Source organism: Salarias fasciatus, chromosome 2, assembly GCF_902148845.1.
Source record: "Salarias fasciatus chromosome 2, fSalaFa1.1, whole genome shotgun sequence".
NCBI lineage: Eukaryota > Metazoa > Chordata > Actinopteri > Blenniiformes > Blenniidae > Salarias > Salarias fasciatus.
Genome location: NC_043746.1, coordinates 25,013,928 through 25,034,107, shown reverse-complemented (window position 1 = coordinate 25,034,107; position 20,180 = coordinate 25,013,928). Strand labels below are relative to the sequence as shown.

The following is a 20,180-nucleotide window of genomic DNA, read 5'->3' as shown; positions in this document are numbered from 1 at the left end:
CAGTCCTGGCCGAGGCCCAAAGGCTTGAGCCCGCAGGCAAGAAAAGGTGGGGGGCATGCTACAATCTGGTGTGCGTGTGTGTGTGTGTGTGTGTGTGTGTGTGTGTGTGTGTGTGTGTGTGTGTGTGTGTGTGTGTGTGTGTGAGTTGTGTTGTGTAGAAAGTGGGAGGAGATGGACTCTTGAGGGAGTGTTTGAGGTGTCTGAACAGCACTTTGCTTCAGACTGTTTGAAGCCACTCAGGTTGAAGTTAGCAGCAGCAGAGACACGTTGCTTCATCACGACATCGAACTGCTCATCACACGGGACGACATATTAATGCACCCTGCTCCTCAGCACTCCTCACACACCGTGTCACAGTCTGGTGTGTGTGTCCGCTTGCGCATTTTGGAGGATTTTCCCGTTTTTTCCTGCTGGATGTTGGAGCAGCGCAACATGGGAAGTGACTGGTCGTGGCCGTGCGGTCTGAGGACGCTCAGAGCCGCAGACGAGTGAGAGGAGGTCAAACGCAGAGACGGCGGAAGAGCTGCTGACAGGACGTCAGGTAGGTTCTCCCACCTGAGCTGCCGTCACCGCTGTTTACCGTGCAGAGCCACTGTTTGCCCTCAAAGCACCAACACACAGGAACTACAACCGCTTAGGAGGTGACTCACAGGAACCGACAGACAAGAATCTACTCTTAGGAACAGGAATCATCACACAGGAACAGTCAGAATGGAACCATGATAAAAGAAACATAAAGTGGTAAACATAATACAAGAATTATTTCAAAATAACTGTCACTTAAGAGCCAACACACAGCCGTCAACATCACACAGGAACCACCAGAGAAGGACCACAGCATGGGAAGCATTGCAAATGAACCATCACACTGAAGCCAACACAAGAGCAGTGACATGGGAACCATCGGCCAGGAACCGCCAGCATTGGCACCATTAGTCACCAGTCATCACAGAGGAACCATCGCATTAAAATGATCACAGGAACTGTCACCTGGTTCCACTAACCAGGGAACCAGACTGATGCCATGGATGATTTGGTTGAGCTGCTAATTGTTGCTTCATAATTCTTTCTTTTGTTTTATGAAGATAACTTTGAGAAAAAAAATTGAGAAATTGGCATTTTTTCCTGCTGTGTGACAGTTGCAGCTCAGAGCGCTTGGAAAGGGGAGGTGGAGGTGGAGGTGGGGGTGGAGGAGGGTGTCGAGGTGCATGTCGATGCTTGCAGCTCCTGACGTTCATGCAAACACTCCCTCCTTCCTCCTGGAGCCGATCCTAGAGTCAGTCACACTCCTGTCTTTGGACTTTCTTTACTCTGCTGCACGTGTGCAGATGTTCAGAACGGAGCGCTTTCAGGGCCGGAGCTGCTTTTTCTCTGGGTTTCTGGTGCTGAAAGCCAGTGTGGGCTCAGCGGACGGCGTCTGTGATGGACACATTCTGAGATGACTTCTGAGGAGGAACACGCTGCCCTCTTTACAACGTGAGTCCTGGGAGCAGAGGCTGAGCCGAAGGGGGCTGTTATGTAAACGGACTCCTCTGCGCCCCTCAAGCGGCTCTGACCCGAGAGCTGCCACCGCTCAGGTCAGACGGCCATGTCAGGAAGGCCAAGTCATTTGTTAAACAGGGATTCAGTCATTCGGCGGTTGAGGTGTGTGGCAGAGCGCGGTGTCCAGTCCGCCCTGATGCTCTTTTAAGATAAGACAGCGCTGTCAGTGCTCGCTGTGCAGCTCTCCGTTCAACTGGAAGCATCAGAAAGCCATGAACGTCTTAAGCAAATATAAACACCAAAACTGACTTTGTGCAGCATATTCAGCGGTGTTTGAGAAAAGTTGCGTTTCCCCCCATTTCCATGTTGGAGCATTTTCAAATTGTATGTGCAAACGGACACCTGAAACTCTGACATTTTTCTGTTTTTGCCTGAAAACATTTGTCAACAGAGTCCAAAGTCAAGTAACTTGTCAGCTGAGCTGTTAGGGAAAATAAAAAAAACAAACAAAAACACAGTTCCTACCATCTCCACACTGAAACTGAGCCATTAAGTTGATTTTTACAGTTGCAGTCTGATATTTGATAAGCTTCTCTTTAACCAGTGACAGATTGCAAAAGTTTCCTGGCCAGCGTTTAAACTGTCCTCAGAAGCCAGTGCTGGTCTATTTCCTCCTTGTTTGTGGTAGAAAGTTAATATCTGGGTGAGTAAAGATGCCTCGAAAAGACAAAAATGCTTCTTTAATGCTGTTAAAGCTTTTTTTTTTTTTTCATCAAACAAGTGAATGTTGTTTCATCGACTCTCTTTTCGTTACTGTAGATGAAAAGTAACTGCTCACTTTGTGATTTAGCTGCGTCTGTGTTGTGCTTGGCCTGAACGTGAATCTGTGAATCACCGTGTGGTTTAATGCAGGTGAGCTGAGGTTATGTTACCCAGTAAGAGGAAGTTGCTCTGTAATCTTTCAGCTATTTTTTTTTTCATTGAAGAGTCATATCGAATGTGGAGATCAGATCTTGAGACCTTCTGACCTCAGACTGGACCAACAGACCTCCCCAAAGTTTAACTGTTTGCCCCCTCCCACAAACTCACCTAAACAGGGCTTCAGGGTCACACCCTGTAATTACTGCATTAACTGTGAGAGTGGAGTGACCCAGCGGGCGGGAGTGCGAGTGTGTGTGTGTGTGTGTGTGTGTGTATGGCTGTTTAACATCAAGTGACCCCCCCAACACCCCTCCACCTTTCACATGACATGGGTGAACCCTGCAGAGCTGAGAAACCCCATGACAGCTGCTCACTGGCTGCTTCTGTTCAGCCCCTGCTCCCAGACAGGCATGGCGGCGGTGGAGGGGTTACAATGAGGTTCACACATGTCAGAAAAATCTAGAATAAGGTGCTTTTCAGAATCAAGAGCACAGCTTAGAATCTCCCCGATGCTTTTCGTGATAGTGGGCGTGTCCACCAGTGTTTGGCTTCACTGGAATATTTCAGAAAACCTGAACTCCCCAGGAGAGCCTTTATTAGGTTGCAAAAGGCAAAACGTGATCAGAAAAGTTCATTTTGACACCGACCACCTCATTCTGCTTCTCCGCCTACGTCAGGAGGCCGCTCTGTCCACCGACCCTCCCACGGTGAGTTTGATGCTCTGTTCCAGTTTCAGCTGTTCTGCAGCTCGTCCTGTTTGTGTTTGCAGGTTCAGTTAGAGTGCTCAGTCGTCCTGATGGCCATAAACATCCCTGCGACAGAGCGGCCATTACCTCTGCCCTGTTAAAAAGGGCAAGGGGGGGTCAGTGTTTGATGCTGTGGCCTCTGCACTCAGCAGTCAGCAGTTTTCCCGCTCTACCCAGAGACAGAGTCGGAGCGTCATGAAAAAGTTCCATTTTTCATGGCTTCAAACTGAATTTTCATGTATACAGACAGACCCCAAAACCAGCAGAAGAAAAGAAGTCTGGCTGGGATGGTTTACATGTTCTCCCTGAGCCAGTCTGGACTGAATTGTGAAACATTTCTGATGAAGAAGCAGCTTTAAGATATGCATGGTGAGAAACAGTGGTGTGGATCTTCTGCAGACACATGATGAAGATGATGGAGAAGATGAAGGGAGTCTCATGATGCTGTTGCCATGGTGACCAGTCAGACTGCGATTAAACTTTGTGGGCAAAGTTTCCTGTTTGAGTCCGTCCAGACCTCACAGCATGGTGCGTCCCTTAATGATGACATCACAGTCATGCCCGCAGAGAACAGGTCAAAGGTTACTGATAACAACCACTCAGGAAGAAGGCAGTAAAATGAGAGTCGAGCCTGAGAGGCACTTTCCATAAATCTGAAGTAGTCTGAGGACACAGATCCCCCCGGCCCACCTTTAATAGGCAAGCTGACAGCGGGAGGAACAATCGGGGGAGTGAAGCGCTCCGACTGAGATGGATATCAGATATCATCTGTGTGTGTGTGTGTGTGTGTGTGTGTGTGTGTGTGTGTGTGTGTGTGTGTGTGTGCGTGTGTGTGCGTGTGTGTGTGCGGCTCCAGCAGAGCTGCTCTCTGATGAACGGTGATGCTCGCAGAGCCTCCGGGACGAGACGGAGACGTGTGATTGGCTGATGAGCTGCAGGTGAACGAGGAATTTAGAAACAAGACGGCAGAGGGAAATTCTTCACAGTTAGAGCTGAATGTGGAGAAGTGAAAGCTGCTCATTTCACACCACGTTTCAAGTGAAAAAACACTTTCAGTGTTTTGTTTCAGAAAAAATATAACAAGTAGAAAATCCTGAAAATATTGAAATCAGAATGCCAGGCCACGAGCTGGCGCTGTTGGGGTTTCTGTAATAAAAGTTCCCCCTTAACGCTTTTTACAAAAATGTATCTTTCCTGTGGCTCCAAACACCATTGCTGGTTACACATTGTAACCAGTGTTTTTCCAGTCCAGTGCCTCAGGTTCCCTTGAACAACATGTTTTAGATGTTTCACTCATTCAGCAGAAGCTGGGTGTCCATTTTCCTATTCTTATTCGAATTTTCCAAAATAGGGAAAATCAACATAAATGGAAACGCTAGAAATTTGACAAAAGGCAAAAAATTCGCAAAAAAGTTTTTATGCTTGGAGGAGGTGGAGTTGTTCGTGCCTCGATAAAAGAAAATGTGAATTTTCACTATAGAAGTAGGTTATTTAAATGATGAGTGGACCGGACATCACACAGCAATTCCACCAATCACTGATTCACAATATAAATGAGCCACAGTGAAGGTCACCGGTAGAGGAACGCCAAAGAGCCATAACAATAAAATTGTGGAGGAATGCTTATTTTTCCTCACCATTACTTTTTAAAACCTTTTTACAACCCATTAGCAGGAAGTAATGAACTAAGTTCAAAAAGTGTTTAAACAGGCAACAGTGTGTGTGTGTGTGTGTGTGTGTGTGTGTGTGTGTGTGTGTGTGTGTGTGTGTGTGTGTGTGTGTGTGTGTGTGCATGTGTGTGTGTGTGTGAGAGAGAGAGAGAGAGAGAGAGGGACATGAGCAGTGCTCTGCTGAGATGGTTGAGTTGGAGGCAGTGACTCGGCCTCCTGTGAAGCAGATAGACGAGCAGCAGGCCAGAGAGCTGTAAGCGGTCTGCATTCAAGTGAGCAGCTCTCTGAGGACCACTGAAGCGGGGGGGGGGGGGGGGGGGGGGGGGGGGGGGCTCAGGGTTCTGCTGGCTTGATCTGTGCTGGGATCCCAGTTTGACCACAGTCTGACTCAGGAGAATATTTAAGCCACTGAGATCTTCACAGAGTGACTCAAAAGTATCTCAAACCCACCAAGATCCTCTTGGAGTGACTTGGCAGAATCTTTGACCTACTAAAATCTTCCGACAGTGACTCAGCACTAGTCTCTTTGAGATCAGTGTATCGTGTGTACGTGTGTGTGTGTGTGTGTTTGTGTGTGAGAGGGTTAAAGTCAGTTTCCATGTCGGTGGTTATTTCTCCTCTTTGATAAAAAGTGGGCTGTTGTTGAAGTGACGGCAGATGAAGCCTCCCCATTCATCACACAGTGAAACCACAGCAGACTCATTACAGAGAGTCTGTAAACACTAAATTACTAAAAACAGCACACACGCAACACACAATGACACAACACAAAAACACAGATTTAGGTCAGCACATCATTCTGAAAACAGGATGGATCCAATTATCCTGGGATGAAAATGTTTTGGCTCCATTATTCATGTTGATCTTCATTGTAGAATAGTTTTGTACCAATTTTAAAACAATCTTCAGTCTGGGGCTCTACACCACTTTCAGATGTTTGATACAATTATTGGTCTGTTTTTTAAACTTCAGTTTTGGGTTTGTTCAAAGCTGTTCCACATTATTCTAAGAAGTTCTGCAACAGTTCCGAACATGACTACTGCGTTACTCTTAACCCAGTTATAGACTATTTCTATATCCATATGAGTTTCAGACAGTTTTTACTTGCTCTACAGCTGAGTTTCAAATTGATCAAAGACTTAAATCAAGGACTTTTGGTGCAGTTTCTGTGTGATTGATTTTGAGCCTGTTTTAAACTTTGGTTTTGGATGACGTTAAATTAATGGTGAACAAGGTTGAAAGAGTGTGAAATAGTTCTCACCAGTTTGAGATGTGACACTGATCAGCTGTGATTTCATTGAAAAAGGCAAAAAGTACCAGAGATCATTCTACAGTGAGGGTCGAAGGCGGTGGTTGCTTCGTTCTGTCTCGTTACTGTAAATATTGACATATTACCATTATGCTTATTCACTGTTTTTACTTTTACCGACAAATGTAACATCTTGAAGCCCTCTGAGGCAACTGTTGTTGTGATACTGGGCTATACAAAAATAAATTGATTGATTGATTGATACAGTCTACTGCTGAGCTGGACGTCCGTGGGAGGTGATGTGAGGACTGTGTACTGGTGTACAGTGTACAGCCTGGGACGGAGTGTGTCTGAGATTGTGTGTGATGGATAAATGGTGTCATGTTTTATGTGTGGTTCTTTTGAAGCTGCCTGATGTGATTTGTGAATGGTCGGGTTTCAGGTAAACCTTTCAGGTAAAGGGGGCTAATCGCCCAACAAAACGCAGGAAACACAGGGTGTTGATGAATGCGAGTGCAGAGGCAGCTGGGTCGGGACGTTTCAAACAAAAGAAAAACTTTGCAGCCTTTTCACTGCGTCATCGCAGCCCTCCGGATCTCTCCGCTCTTCACCCCCAGCAGCTTTTGTCCAAACAGATGGAGATAATTAGCCACCACAGGCCCCGCCCACTCTTTACAAACCACTCCTGCCTTTCAGCTCCGCAGCTGCAGGATCCAACATGTCTGCCAAAAGGCATCAAGCAGAAGGTTCTAAAACACGCCTGACATTATTTAACAATACAGGCCAAGGAGCAATTCAGGAATCCAACCAGCAACTAACCATCCACACCTACAACTAACTAACAACATACTAGCAAGATCTGAAACTAATCAGCAACCAACAAGCAACACCTGAAGCTAGTCAGCAACCAACAACCAACCAGAACTTGGAATCATCCTGCAACCAACCAGAAACACCTACGACTAGCCATCAACCAACCAGCAACATCTCAAACTATCAGCAACCAAACAGCAACACTTACAATCAGCCTGCAACCAGCAGCGCTTAAACCAAGTTGCATCTGACATCCACAAATGCAACTGACCACCAGCTAACCAGTTTGTTCACTGGGAACCCCTCCAATGCACACACACACACAATTTTCTTGTCAAATGTGATCCGCCTACATGTGGTTGCAGGTTGGAACACACTGTGTGTGGGAGGAGAGGAGAGTGATTTTAGGTTTGAAGGGTTTGACTCTGCTGCATTTTTTGAACAAAAAGACACGTCGAAACTGTTTTGCATTTCTTCTAATCTGTTTCAGTCAGTTTTAGGACTCATGTTGTGCCTGGGGCTGTGTTTGGTGTCACAATATTCTGGTTCTGTGCTTAAACATGTACAGTATGTCTTTGATACCACTCAACATCCTGTTTGAGCCTTAAAAAAAAAGAAGAAATACCCTCACCGCTGCACACTGAACTGAAACAGATTAGTTGTGTCCACAAAGAAAAGCTGGTTATGATGAATAAAATCTACCTTAAAGGTAAAGTAACTCCAGAGGGGATTGCTTCATTCATCATCGTGACAATTTTGTGCATCAGACAGAGCCATCAGAGTGACTCTGGTGACTCAGCAGCTTTTATAAAACAGGATTCTGAGTGTAAATGTTGAGGGAGCGGCCAAATATTCAATATATTGCAGATAAGAATCCCTCATAAAACCCAGCCGAGAACTCCTGATGATGTGATGGTGAAAAAAATGACTCCGCACATATCTGAAGTCTGAGGAAACCCAAACAGGAGCCTGACACTGAAATCTGATCTTCTGTCACCTAACAAGAGGAGATAAAATCCCCACATACCCCCCAACCCCCTCCCCCTCCACTTGACCCACACACTCCCCTGCTGAGACCAGCAGCACCAGCAGACCTGCACACACTTAAAAGCCTGCGCACAGTCAGGCTGGAGCTAACACATGAATTCAAAGACAGCAGCTTTACAAAAATGCTCCAACTCTGTCTGTTCGGAAAGTGGGGAAATGCAACTTTTTGAAAATAGGACAGGTCTAACTGGAGTTGTGAACAAAACAAAATTTTCAATCAAGTATGTAAGTTAAAAACAAAACAACGCATTTATTTAAAAGCAGGAGACAGAACACCGGTGTCACATATCCTGAATGAGCTCCCAGTTGTTTTCTACAGGATTCCTCATGTGATGCCTAGAAAGAGTCCACGAATAATCAGACACTATCTTCAGAGCTTGGGGTGAAATGGTTTGCATTTGCGCCTCACAGTGAGAATATCAAGAATATGCAAGTTTGGACCGGTGTTACGAGCCCTGCCGTCCCTCGCTGATAGCCAGGATTGGCCCTGAGTTTGATAAAGTAGCGTAGAAGATGGACTGATGGATGTTTGTTTTCACGTTTGGCTTCACTCTCCTGCTCCTCTTTTCTATCACTGTGAGGCCGACAAACAGCCAGAGACACTGACTGTGATAACATCGACTCTGCCATTACAGCTTCAACCTGAAGCATGAAGACGAGACAGATACGGATCAGCTTCAAACGGCCGAGGGGGGAAAAAACTGCGGAAAGTGAAATCGCAACAGCTGCACGCTGGAGAAGTGGTTCACGCATTTGTCTCACAGTCTGATCAAATGTAATTGGTTTTAATGAGAAAATCTGACCCACACAGTGCAGACAGCTCAGCGAACGTGTCAAAGCGAGACCATGATAATACAACTATGTGTTTATAATTGAGGCAGGAGCCTTACCAGGTATCTTCTTACTTTTTATCTACAGTAAACCTTTTGTGGCACATCTAAAATAAATCTTGTTGTACTTGAAGCAGACATACACACACACACGCACACACATACACACAGAGCTGTAGTGTGAGGTGAGATCAGCACTGAACCACCCACCATTGTCTGCATAATGCAAACCATCATACGACAAATCCTCCTCATAGCTGCACGCTGACAAAGGCTCAGCAGTGATAATTTGGATAATACTCGTTGCGGAGATAATGAGGGGGATGCCACCTGTCTGGGAAGGCTTCAGGCAGTTCTCTGCCTCTGAAACAATGCGGAGTCCTAATTTTTTTCTTTACGGACGAGTCGGGACAGGCCTGGCTTCGGGCCTCTGACTCTGCTGTATGTTCACTTTGTTCTTTTTGGCAGAGTTATGTGGGAAGTGTTCACAGTATTTACACAACAGCCTGAATACCACTGCTATTAGTCTTTTTCTGAACATGTATTAGCTGAGTCACATTTCATGTGCTCCTGGTTCACTGCATGTCACGTTAATTGTCTCTGTTTGTGTCTTTTTCGCAGTTCTGTGGAATAACGGAAGATGGCTGCCTCAGGGAGGACGCTCCTTGCTCTAGCTGCAGTCCTCTTGCAAGTGCGAAGGTGTGATGGCATCATAGGAAAACCAAAGGGCAGCTCTCCACTGCGGTTCACACACCACCTGTACAATGCCACCATCAACGAGAACTCGGCCCCACGAGTGTACGTGGAGACACCAGTGAAGATGGGCATCCAGATGATCGACCCGTTCTGGAACATCAAGTATGAAGTAGTGTCTGGTGATGCTGACGGCCTCTTCCAGGCAGAGGCACTCAGTGTCGGAGACTTTTGCTTCCTGAGGATCAAAACTCGTAGCAGCAACTCTGCACACCTCAACAGGGAGGTGACAGACTCATACACTCTGACGGTGGAGGCCATCGAGAGCACCTTCAACTTCCAGGCAAAGGCCAAAGTCATCATCCAGGTGCTTGACACCAATGACCTGAAGCCCCTCTTCTACCCCGCCTCCTACAACGTGGCCATCAGGGAGGATACTCCACTCAAGTCCAGTGTGACTCGAGTCAGCGCCACAGACGCAGACGTCGGCAGCAATGCCGAGTTTTACTACTCCTTTACCAGCAGAGCTCATCCATTCATCGTGGATCCATTCACAGGCACAGTCAACCTCGCTAAGAAGCTCAATCACAGCCGCACGAACAGATACGACCTCACTGTGTTAGCAGAAGACCGCACCAAGAAGATCTCAGGAGTCCAGAAGTTTGGAAACGTAGCCAAAGTCACAGTTAATGTCCAGAAGATGCACATGAAGGCTCCAGTGATCAACCCGCCTTCTAAACCCATCTTCTCCTCAGATGGAGGAGTGACCATTAATGTCCATGTCGAGGCCGGAGTCAGGCCTGTGGAGTCCCTGCTGATCGTCGGAGGCGATCCCCACAAGTATTTTGAAGTCATCCCTTCTGGTGTACAGGGCTCTGACTTCCAAGTGATCTCAACAAAGAAGATTAACTGGGCTCTCGCTCCTCTGGGGATGAATCTGTCCCTCCAGGCTAAAGACTGGAGCGTTCCCAGTTTACTCTCTCCAGTTACAAAACTCTACATTCCTGCGTATCATTACAGCCCACTGGCCTTCATGGAGGACACCTATATTGTTACCCTGAGTGAGTTTTCACCTCCTCAAACGTTCGTGGTTAGAGTTTCCCTCACATCAAGTGGTCAGAATGTCACCTTTAGCATTAAGAACAATCCAGATACCTCAAAGTTCAAGATGAACCCACGGACAGGGATCATCGTAACTACAGAGAGGTTTGACTATGAAACTAAAGATCGGTATGAATTTGATGTGGTGGCCAATCATGGTGAAGCTGAGACTCATATTGTAGTTGAGATCACAGACGAAAATGACAACAGTCCTCAGTTCACCCGCTCGTCCTTCGAGGCCTCACTGGACGAAAACTCACCAATTGGAAGCAGCGTTTTGAAAGTTTCGGCTTCAGATAAAGACAACGGCAAAAATGGCCTTGTGACCTATGCCATTGCAAACTCAGGCCAGTCCCCTTTTACCATCGACCCCTTCACAGGAGTCATCTCCACCTCTGAACACTTAGACTACGAGCTGATGAAGCGCAGGTACCACCTGAGAATCTGGGCTTTGGACAGTGGTGCCCCCTTCAGTCAGGTCACTGAGTGTCCCGTCACCATAACGTTGAACAATATCAACGATAACGTGCCTCTGTTTGAGAGGGTGAACTGTAACCTCACTGTGCCCCCTGACCTGATGGTGGGGCATGCGGTGGTCCAGCTTTCTGCCATTGACTTGGATGAGCTGCAGCAGCTTCAGTACTTCATCGAGTCCGGGAACGAGATCCAGGCGTTCGCCATCAACTCTTCTTCAGGGGCCGTCACCCTCCAGAGGCCGATCCCCCCAAATCAGGGTTCATTCACACTTAGGGTCGTCGCTTCAGATGGGAAGCATCGGTCCGAGGCGTCGGTGGTGAGAATAACGGTCACAAACCGAGGAGACGAGTCAGTGACCCAGTGCAGAGAGACGGGAATCGTCAAACAGCTGACGGACAAACTCATCGAGACAATCAAACCTGATTTATTGAGTGTGGAGGAGGACACCTTCTCCGACATTCATATCACCAACCGACATTCTCCAAAGTTTGACCAGGGCGTTCCCAGCTCCATCGACCTCTCCGAAGATCACCCATTAAACTCCACCATCATCCAGGTCAAAGCCACAGACTTAGACTCAGGATTCAACAGTCAACTCGTCTACACCATATCGGGAGGGAACGAGGACAGCTGCTTCTCCATCCACACCTTCACAGGTGAGCTATACAGTGCAGGTTAACGAAAATCTCTGAAATGACTGCACTAGTTACTGCAGATACAATGGAATGAGTTGCTTGTTAAGCTTTTGTGTTTGCCTGTGTGCACATAGCTTTATTATTGTAGAGTTGTGGGACATTAGTTGAATTGTTAGCACGTCGGTCTAAGGACTGATTTGCTTATTGAGTTCAGCTATAGCTACAGGACTAAGTCGGAGGAAAAATGCTCTACACTCTGGATGTTAGCACATGCAGATACACAGACAGGGACACTATATTTAGTAGGGGTGTAACAAAATGCTAAACTCACAAAATGATACGAAATACGATACAGGGTTCACAATACGAAATACTCATGATACAAAATAGAAATAGAAGAATATCACCTGATGAAGATAATGAATTTCATGAAAATCAATTTGACAGCTCTATAAATTATTTTTCAACATCAGGTGACCTGCAGCTGGTTTGTCCTCTGGACCGGGAGGCGAAGGAGTTCTACATTTTGAACGTCACTGTGTTCGATCTGGGGTTCCCTCAAATGTCTGCGTGGAAACTGGTGGCCGTCAACGTGCTGGACGTTAACGACAGTCCTCCAGTATTTGAACAGCAGAGATACGTCATCCATGTTTCTGAGAACACGGAACCAGACTCGGTGGTGTTCACAGCCCGGACCGTGGACCCAGACGCCGACCTGAGTGGGAGCGTGGCGTACTCGCTGCTGACCCCCACCGATGCGTTCAGGCTGGACGAGGTGAGCGGAGAGCTCACCCTGACGGCTCAGCTGGACCGAGAGAACTCGCCCAGACATGACCTTTGGATTGAGGCACGAGACCAAGCTAAACTGGGCTCCCAGCTCTTCTCCGTCACCAGCCTGGTGCTGGTGGTTCAGGACGTCAATGACAACCCACCAAAGTTTCTACCCAAAGTCTACAAGGTCAAAATCCCAGAGGACGTCCCCGTGGGCACACTGCTGGTCTGGATGGAGAGCATGGACCCGGACCTGGGCAGCGGAGGCCTGGTCACCTACAACCTGAAGACCACAATGGGTGGGACCTTCCAGCTGGACCCCTCCACCGGCGCCCTGACCCTGGAGCGAGAGCTGGACTTTGAGAGGCGGCCGTCGTACAACCTGACGGTGCGAGCGGTGGACCACGGCCTGCCGCGCTCCCTCTCGTCCTCCTGCATCGTGGAGATCCAGGTCCTGGACGTCAACGAGAACCTTCACCGGCCCGTGTTCTCTGAGTTTGTGTACGAGGCGGCGGTCATGGAGGACGCGGCGGTGGGGACGTCCGTGGTCACGCTAACGGCCTCAGACAAGGACCTGGGCAGAGACGGGGTGGTCAGGTACTTCATCCAGGATGGGTCCGGACTCGGGGTGTTTGCCATCGACCAGGAAACAGGTAACACACACTTCAGCTGTCACTCTCAAAATGAAACCCTCCAACTCAAATCTGTTTGTTCAGTACAAGCAGAGATACGTTGTGATGTTAAGAGGAGTCAGGTAGGTGGAGGAGGGAAGATGTAAATCAAAATTTATAGCCAACAGTAAATCACACCGTGCGTGTCGCTTAGTCTGTTTGTGATGTGTTTTTCCTGTGTTATCATCAGTTTCACTTAAATATAAAGTCTCCAGTGCATAGAGATAACACTGCTGAGGTTCACTGAGCTCCGATCAGCCTGGGGGAGTTTACAGGAGCTGACAACGGTTTGGGTTAGATTCATACTTTACATAAATGATGTGGAAGTATCTAATCTCTGAACCCCAAACACGTTTAACAACTTATAAACAGGCTGAAACTTGTAGGAAAAGAATAAAAAAGAAGCCACCTGCTATTCTCTTTTGGAGCCGTGAATCATGGGAGTGATCAGAAATCAGACATACGGCCTGCGGCGCAAACCCCGCAGGCAAGACGCTCCAATTTGGCCCGTGTGTGAAATTTACAATAAAGGCATTAACTGCAATTTTTCAACCACATGACAGCTGATAGCAGCAAGATAAAGCATTGAAAAAAAATATACCCTTTATGCTGGGAAAGCTATGTCAGCCCAGCTCATGAACTGAAGGTGAGTTGATAAAACCTGCAGAAATATCAGTGTGTGTGTGTGTGTTTGTGTGTGTGTGTGTGTGTGTGTGGGGGGGGGCAGGGCTGGAGCTGGACTGGTGCCAGACAGGCTGACCAGTATGAAAACCAGCCAGTGCAGTGTAATGACTCATGGTAGCGACCTCTGCATCAGAAACATATTTTTAACTCGCTTTAAATCGCTTTATCGGTCCGACACAACTTGCTGCCCTGAATCAAACAGAGTTTGACCTCCTGCAGATGTGTATTGAATGCATATAATGATATATAATAATCAATACACAGACAGTCTGTACAGACTTTCAAGTGAAATGTCATAATCATTCATATTATTCTTCATTTTAGAAAACAAATATACCAAAAATGGCAAAATTCCCGCTTACATGCACACTGATAATCCATTCACGATCAGATAATCAGGTAACCTGCTCATGCATCAATCATGACTTTCAGCTTTGTTTGGTTGTAAATTAAACTTGTTTGCCTGAAGCAGCAGGAAATGGAAAAACTCTGGAAAAACTTCTTTCTGACGTTTAAAAAATGAATCATTTGGAGTTCAAAAGTCAGTCTCAGGCTCACTGAAGTAATAACAAAGGAACTCTTTTCATTTCCTGAACTTTTGTTTGTCTGTTTTCTCCTTAAGGTTTATTCTAACTGTGACGATGAGATCAGTTCAGCTGTTCAGCAGAAAAAAAACATAAAAAACACTTAGATATAAGTTAACAACAGTGAAACTTAGCTAGTTCACATCCAGAAATTGTGGTAATTTAAAGTTCATGTATTGGATTTATCTGTTAACATGATCTCAAATTAAAAATCTCAAACTATCCCAAATTCTCTAAATAAGACTTTGCTGCTTTAATCCAGATCTAGACTCCGGAGAGTCCGCTTTTTAATTAAAGTGGAATCAGATCAATCAATGCAGATTAATTAACTTTAATGTAACCACTTCAAGTGCCTTACTCAGCTTCATGAGAGAAGAATTGTGCTGAAGTGCAAACAGTCAATCGGTTTCTAATCAAATATTAATGCGTTAACACTTTAAACTGTTAAAGCTGGCTGCAGGTTTCAAAATTGAGGAGACAGGATTAGCAGAAATCAGTCCACCAGACTTTTGTAACTCATCCACATAACCTCCGGATGTGAACTCCTGCCCTGCACCTCAATCCCCCCCCCCGGATCAGATCCGGTCCACCTAAAGCTTGACAGGACCAGAGTGAGCGTTCCAGCGCTGTTTCACTTATATGTTCAGCTCATCGTGTCAGATCCTCCATCAGAACGGGGGCTCCTCTCCTCCCGGGGGGAATTTGGGTGAGTTTCCATCAGAGGGTGGGGATGATCGGGGGGATAGGGGGTCAGGTAAAGGCCTGCTGTCAGAGCTCAGATACAATCAGGAGGTCCTACCTCAGCTGCTCTCTGCCTGCTTCTTCCATCACCACGCAGTGTTTTGGCAACACAGACCTGTCAACGCAGATTTGAGGATCCAGGCGGGTCACATAAGTGACCCTCTAGGCTTCAGCCTAAAAACCGGCCGGCAGCAGGAAAGACGGAGACACTGATTAATCCTGCAGACTGTATGAGCAGATACCAGAGAGGAGGAATGCTCTGTACTTTTTTCTTGTTTTTTTCCTCTGTTTTCTGTTTTTTCCTGTTTCTCTTTGCAGTCTTTGTGTGAGATGTGTTTCTTTGATGTTTCCTATCTGCTCCTCAGTTGCAGATTATGTGTTTCTGTATGATGATTTCATCTTTTTCCCTCATAGTCCTTTACATTTTTACCGTTCTTTACATTTTTCTGCTGTCTGTTTTGTTAAAACGATGGATTCTGACCCTTGAACCCTTGCCCCCCCCCCCTTCTCAGGTGTGATCCAGACGAAGGAGAAGCTGGACCGGGAGCTGAAGCCTCATTACTGGCTCTCCGTCTCTGCCAGTGATCTGGGGACCGAACCTCTGGTCTCGTGGACTCACGTCTTCCTCGAGGTCTTGGACGTCAACGACAACGCTCCCGAACTCTCGCGCCCGGTGTATTTCGCCGCCGTGATGGAGAACGAGGGGAACGTCTCCTCCGTCATCAAGGTGTCGGCCTCCGACATGGACTCGTCCTCCGAGGGGAAACTCTCCTTCAGCATGCTGGAATCCCAACGGACGTTCTTCAGCGTGGATCCAAAGACAGGTCAGTACCACCGCCGCACTGCAGGGGGCGCTGTCCTCAACACACAGCACTACACAAGTTATTGCACAAAGCACAACTAAAAACTCTAAATGTGAGAGATTTCATGACTCAGACTGTGTTTACCTGACAACATTTCCAGTGAAAACGGAAAACTTCTGTTGTGTTTTGAGGGTTCGTTTACACATCGACGGTGCCTGGAGCCGCGGAAAACTCTACTTTTTGAAAACGGCTACCAATGGTAAACTTTTCGAAAGCATCTCTGACTCCGTCTCTGTGTAAACAGCTCAGTAGATCGACCAACAATATTTTCCTCCAGAGCACCACGACTCCCAGTCCATGGTTTCCGGGTCGAAATGCAAAGATGAAGAGTTTACACTTGAAACATTGTGTTGTTAACGTTGACGAAGCACTGATGTGTGACTTTCACAGTGTTTGAGTCCATTTTCGGTTTAAAAAGTCTTGACTTATCCTGTTATGGCATAATTTGTGTGGTTTCGTTCAAGCCTGCCTTGCATTTCCTCAAAGCTTTCAGGTGCGCTGACATGTCAGTGAGTTATGAAGGAGAATTTTACAGCCATAACCCATTCACGAACTCACACACCGACGGTGACAGCTGGCGTACAAGGTGCTCAATCATCCGTTTGGGAGCCATTTGGGGTTCAATGAATTTCTTAAGGGCACTTTGACGTTAGAATGGAGGCCGATGGGAATCAAACCTGCAACATTGTGATTGAAAGACGACCACCTGATCCACAGCCACCCAGCTCGTGTGTTTGCACTTTCTGCATGATACTGAAGGTCTTTGTTTAAAGTAAATGGCGCAACATAAATCAAAACCGAACAGTAAAAACTGTCCTGATGGAAACAGTTTTATTGCAGGCTGCAGGGGTGTTCCGACACGGCAGTGCAGCTTGTTTATTTAAAGCTCCCAGTTTGGACTGAAGTTTAATCAAAACCCGTGTGGTTACAAAGCTTACAAAGGTGTCGATGAGCCTTGTAAAAGTCCCTCAGATAAAACAGGAGCAGACAGTAGAAGAGGAAGTGCAGCTCTGTGAATGAATCAGTTTAGAGGGAAGCAGCAGCTCTCTGGTGACAGATGGTTTCACCATGAACTCTTCAGAGTGGCTTCACACCTCCGAATCCCATTTTTATGGAGTGTTTCAGCAGCAGTTTGAGCAGAAATACAGTCTTTGCGCTCCTTCCTGATTGATTTAGTTCTCCAGAGAGGCTTTATGAGACACGTGGAGGCAATAAACTGTTTCCACACATCCGCGCTGATGTCCCTGTGGCACATTTACCCGTGCAGCCCTGTGTGTTCCTGCTGCTGAAGGAGCTAACAGCATGTTATTTCCCTTAAGGACGAGCAGGAGGAGCAGGAGGAGGATATGTCTGACTGCAGCGCTGCAGGTCTGAGCAGAGCTGCAGAATGTGGGTGTGTGTGTGTGTGTGAGGGCGCTAAAAACCACAGATGAGAAAGTGGTTCAAAGGTCGCTGACAGAAACATTAAGCTGTGATCAGAGGACAGAGTTAAAGTGTGCGGAAGAACCCCTGTGTGTGTGTGTATGTGTGTGTGTGCATGCATTCATGTTTGTGTGTGTTTGTGCATGGTTGTGTGTGCATGCATCTATGTGAATGAGCATGTGTTTGCGCATGCATCAGTGAGTGTGTGTGTGTGTGTGTGTGTGTGTGTGGGTGCACGGTGTGTGCACATGCCTGTGTCAGTGAGTGTGTTCAGGGTTGACAGTTTTAACTGACTCACTTGAAGGAAACTTTGAAGTTACAGAAACGGAGTGCTGATGCTGCGAGTCTCTGCAGGTCCTCAGATCCACCGGTGTTTGTCCTCAGCCTGAAGCCACGACAGTTACACATTTGTCTGTACTCCGTGTGTGTGTGTGAGCGCAGCTGTATTATATATCCATTTACTTGTGTACACACTCCAGTGCTGATGTGCTTGACTGAAAATGTTTCTGAGTTTGTTTGTTTTTTTCTTCTACCCAGAGTATTTCTTCGGTCAGGGAATGTCAGTCATTGTCACACCTTCATTTGGTTTGCTTCACTTTTGATATTTCTCTAAATCGCTGCACAAAGGTCAGCAGATGCGGTTTTTGGGGCCTCTTGCCCCAAACAAACCAAAGCAGCTGAAGGAAAGAGAAAATCCAGCTTGTTGATTGACCAAGACAGAAAACAGAAATCCATCCTGTTCAGCCTGCTTCTCAAGGTGTGAAAAAAGACGTAATTGTTCTTGTGGTTGACCAGAAACAACCACAATCTACAGTCATGTGACCATGTGTGGGTTAATGCCTGCGAGTCATCATCCCTCCACGCCTGAGACGAGACATTTTTCTCACTTTTTCTTTGTTTTCCTCAAACGAGCACTGCTGAGGTTTGTTTCCATTCAAAATACAAATCAACATATAGTTCAGTTCTGATGTGGTCCATCATATGCTGTTACAGTCAGGTATATGAGGCTGAAACTAAATTTTTTAAGGAGTGAGGCGAGTAAAGACAGGGATTTATAAACATGCCACAACAAGATGGAACAAATAATGACTCAGCCCTTCAATTATAACTCATCCTCAGGACCTTTCAGGAGCTGCCACTGAAACTGTTAGCAGAGATACGAACAGCAGATTATGCAAGTGCGGCCCTCTCGAACCGCATCCTGATCCCTGGAGGAGCTGATGCTAATGTTGTTCAGAAAATGGTTTTGTACGAACAGGATGGAGGTGACTCACAGCTGCTCGATGGTTTCTTTTCATATAGCTTTGTTTTTTTTTTTGGACTTGCTGTATGTGACGGCTTTGTGTGATCAGATCAGGAACTCATCCAACATGCTTCAGGAAAAGAAAAATCTTTTAGCATGAACATAAATCATGTATACTGTTTGACTGCGTGTGTGTGTGTGTTCGTGAACAAGGCCGTACCTGTCAGGAATGCTCTGTTTGATTTCCATTTGAATGGCTACTCCTGATTACCACACAGCCTTTAACACACTGAGTTGATTACACAGGTGGTTTCAACCTTGACTCGTCACGTAGAGCCATATCTCAGTTTGACCAAAAGGGAACAAATGAACAAAACTCTTTGAACTGAGGCCTCATTTATGTCCACGACACCGTTTCAGGTGAAAACGCATCCTTTTTTGCGTTTACATGACAATGTTTTAAAAACAATGTCGTAGTTTAAAAACAGAGATGTAGTTTTAGTGTTGGGCCACTAGAGGGTGCTGTTTGTTCTGTTTGTAATGAAACTACACACAAATGACTTCAAATGCTAATGGTGTGAACTTTTGTGTGGATTGTGCTTACAGGCGACTGTCAACTGTAAAGCTTGCTGCATTTTAGAAAAGTTGCATTTTGCCCCGTTTAGGCGGAGACAGAGTACTTTCAAAAAGTCTCACCGTGGGAGCCATTTTCAAAAAGTTGTGCTTTCAATGACTGAAGTTCGATACATCTGTTGGGATTTTGTCCACTTGACACCGACTGGCTGAGGCCACCTCCAAGCTAAAGTGGGTTGTTGCTGATCTGTAGAGGTCAGAATCTATCAACGGTGGTCCCGTGAGGAGACGTTGAGCCTGTGGCAGGGTCGTGGACGTATTCAGTAACGTAGGCGCTCCCATGGACGCCACACCTCAGTATATCTGTGAATCCTGAGAGCAAACAGGAGGAAGTCTGAGCTCCATTTACCTCCTGACAGCCACAGCTGTGCTGAGTGAAAGCAGAATTCACCTCCGATTCTCAGCTCTGCGGCTAATGACACCGGCGTACTTTCTGACGTCCTCGTCACGTCTTCATTGGGTCCTTCCAGCCGAGTCTGTTTGCTCCGCGCTGAATAGAGGAAGTGACCCTGAGCGGCTCTTTCTCTCCCAGTTTGCCCTCTTTTCAGCGTGCAGACAGAAGCTGCCTCTGAGAGAATGGCTGAGATGTTCAGGCTGCGCTGCGTAAACACACTATTCAAATAAAACAGCTCTTACTTATGATTCAGTCGCTCTTGTTCGATGGTCGACAATCCTCCAGACACACGTTGACCGACATCACACACACACACACACACACACACACACACACACACAAACACACACAAACACACACACAAACCTTGTGTGTGCATGAAAAAGAAGTGAGTCTTCAGTTGGTAATTAATAATTAGTCAAGGCTCAATCCTGACATAGTATAGGAAAGAAAAACTATCTGTCAGGATAAAGTGTATAAAATGTAGATAATGTCAGAATATGAGTAAGG

At 46.5% G+C, this 20,180-nt stretch overlaps 1 protein-coding gene across 1 annotated transcript in view; it reads left to right on the top strand.

Annotated features, from left to right (window-relative positions):
• Nucleotides 1–229: 229 nt before the first annotated feature.
• fat2 (FAT atypical cadherin 2) overlaps nt 230–20,180 on the top strand; it is a 59,893-nt gene continuing 39,942 nt past the window's right edge. Inside the window, exons 1-4 of the mRNA XM_030101883.1 lie at nt 230–541; nt 9,380–11,685; nt 12,138–13,088; nt 15,628–15,939. Of these exons, the coding sequence (XP_029957743.1) occupies nt 9,399–11,685; nt 12,138–13,088; nt 15,628–15,939 (3,550 nt within the window). The 5' untranslated portion in view covers nt 230–541; nt 9,380–9,398. The remainder of the gene's footprint in view (nt 542–9,379; nt 11,686–12,137; nt 13,089–15,627; nt 15,940–20,180) is intronic.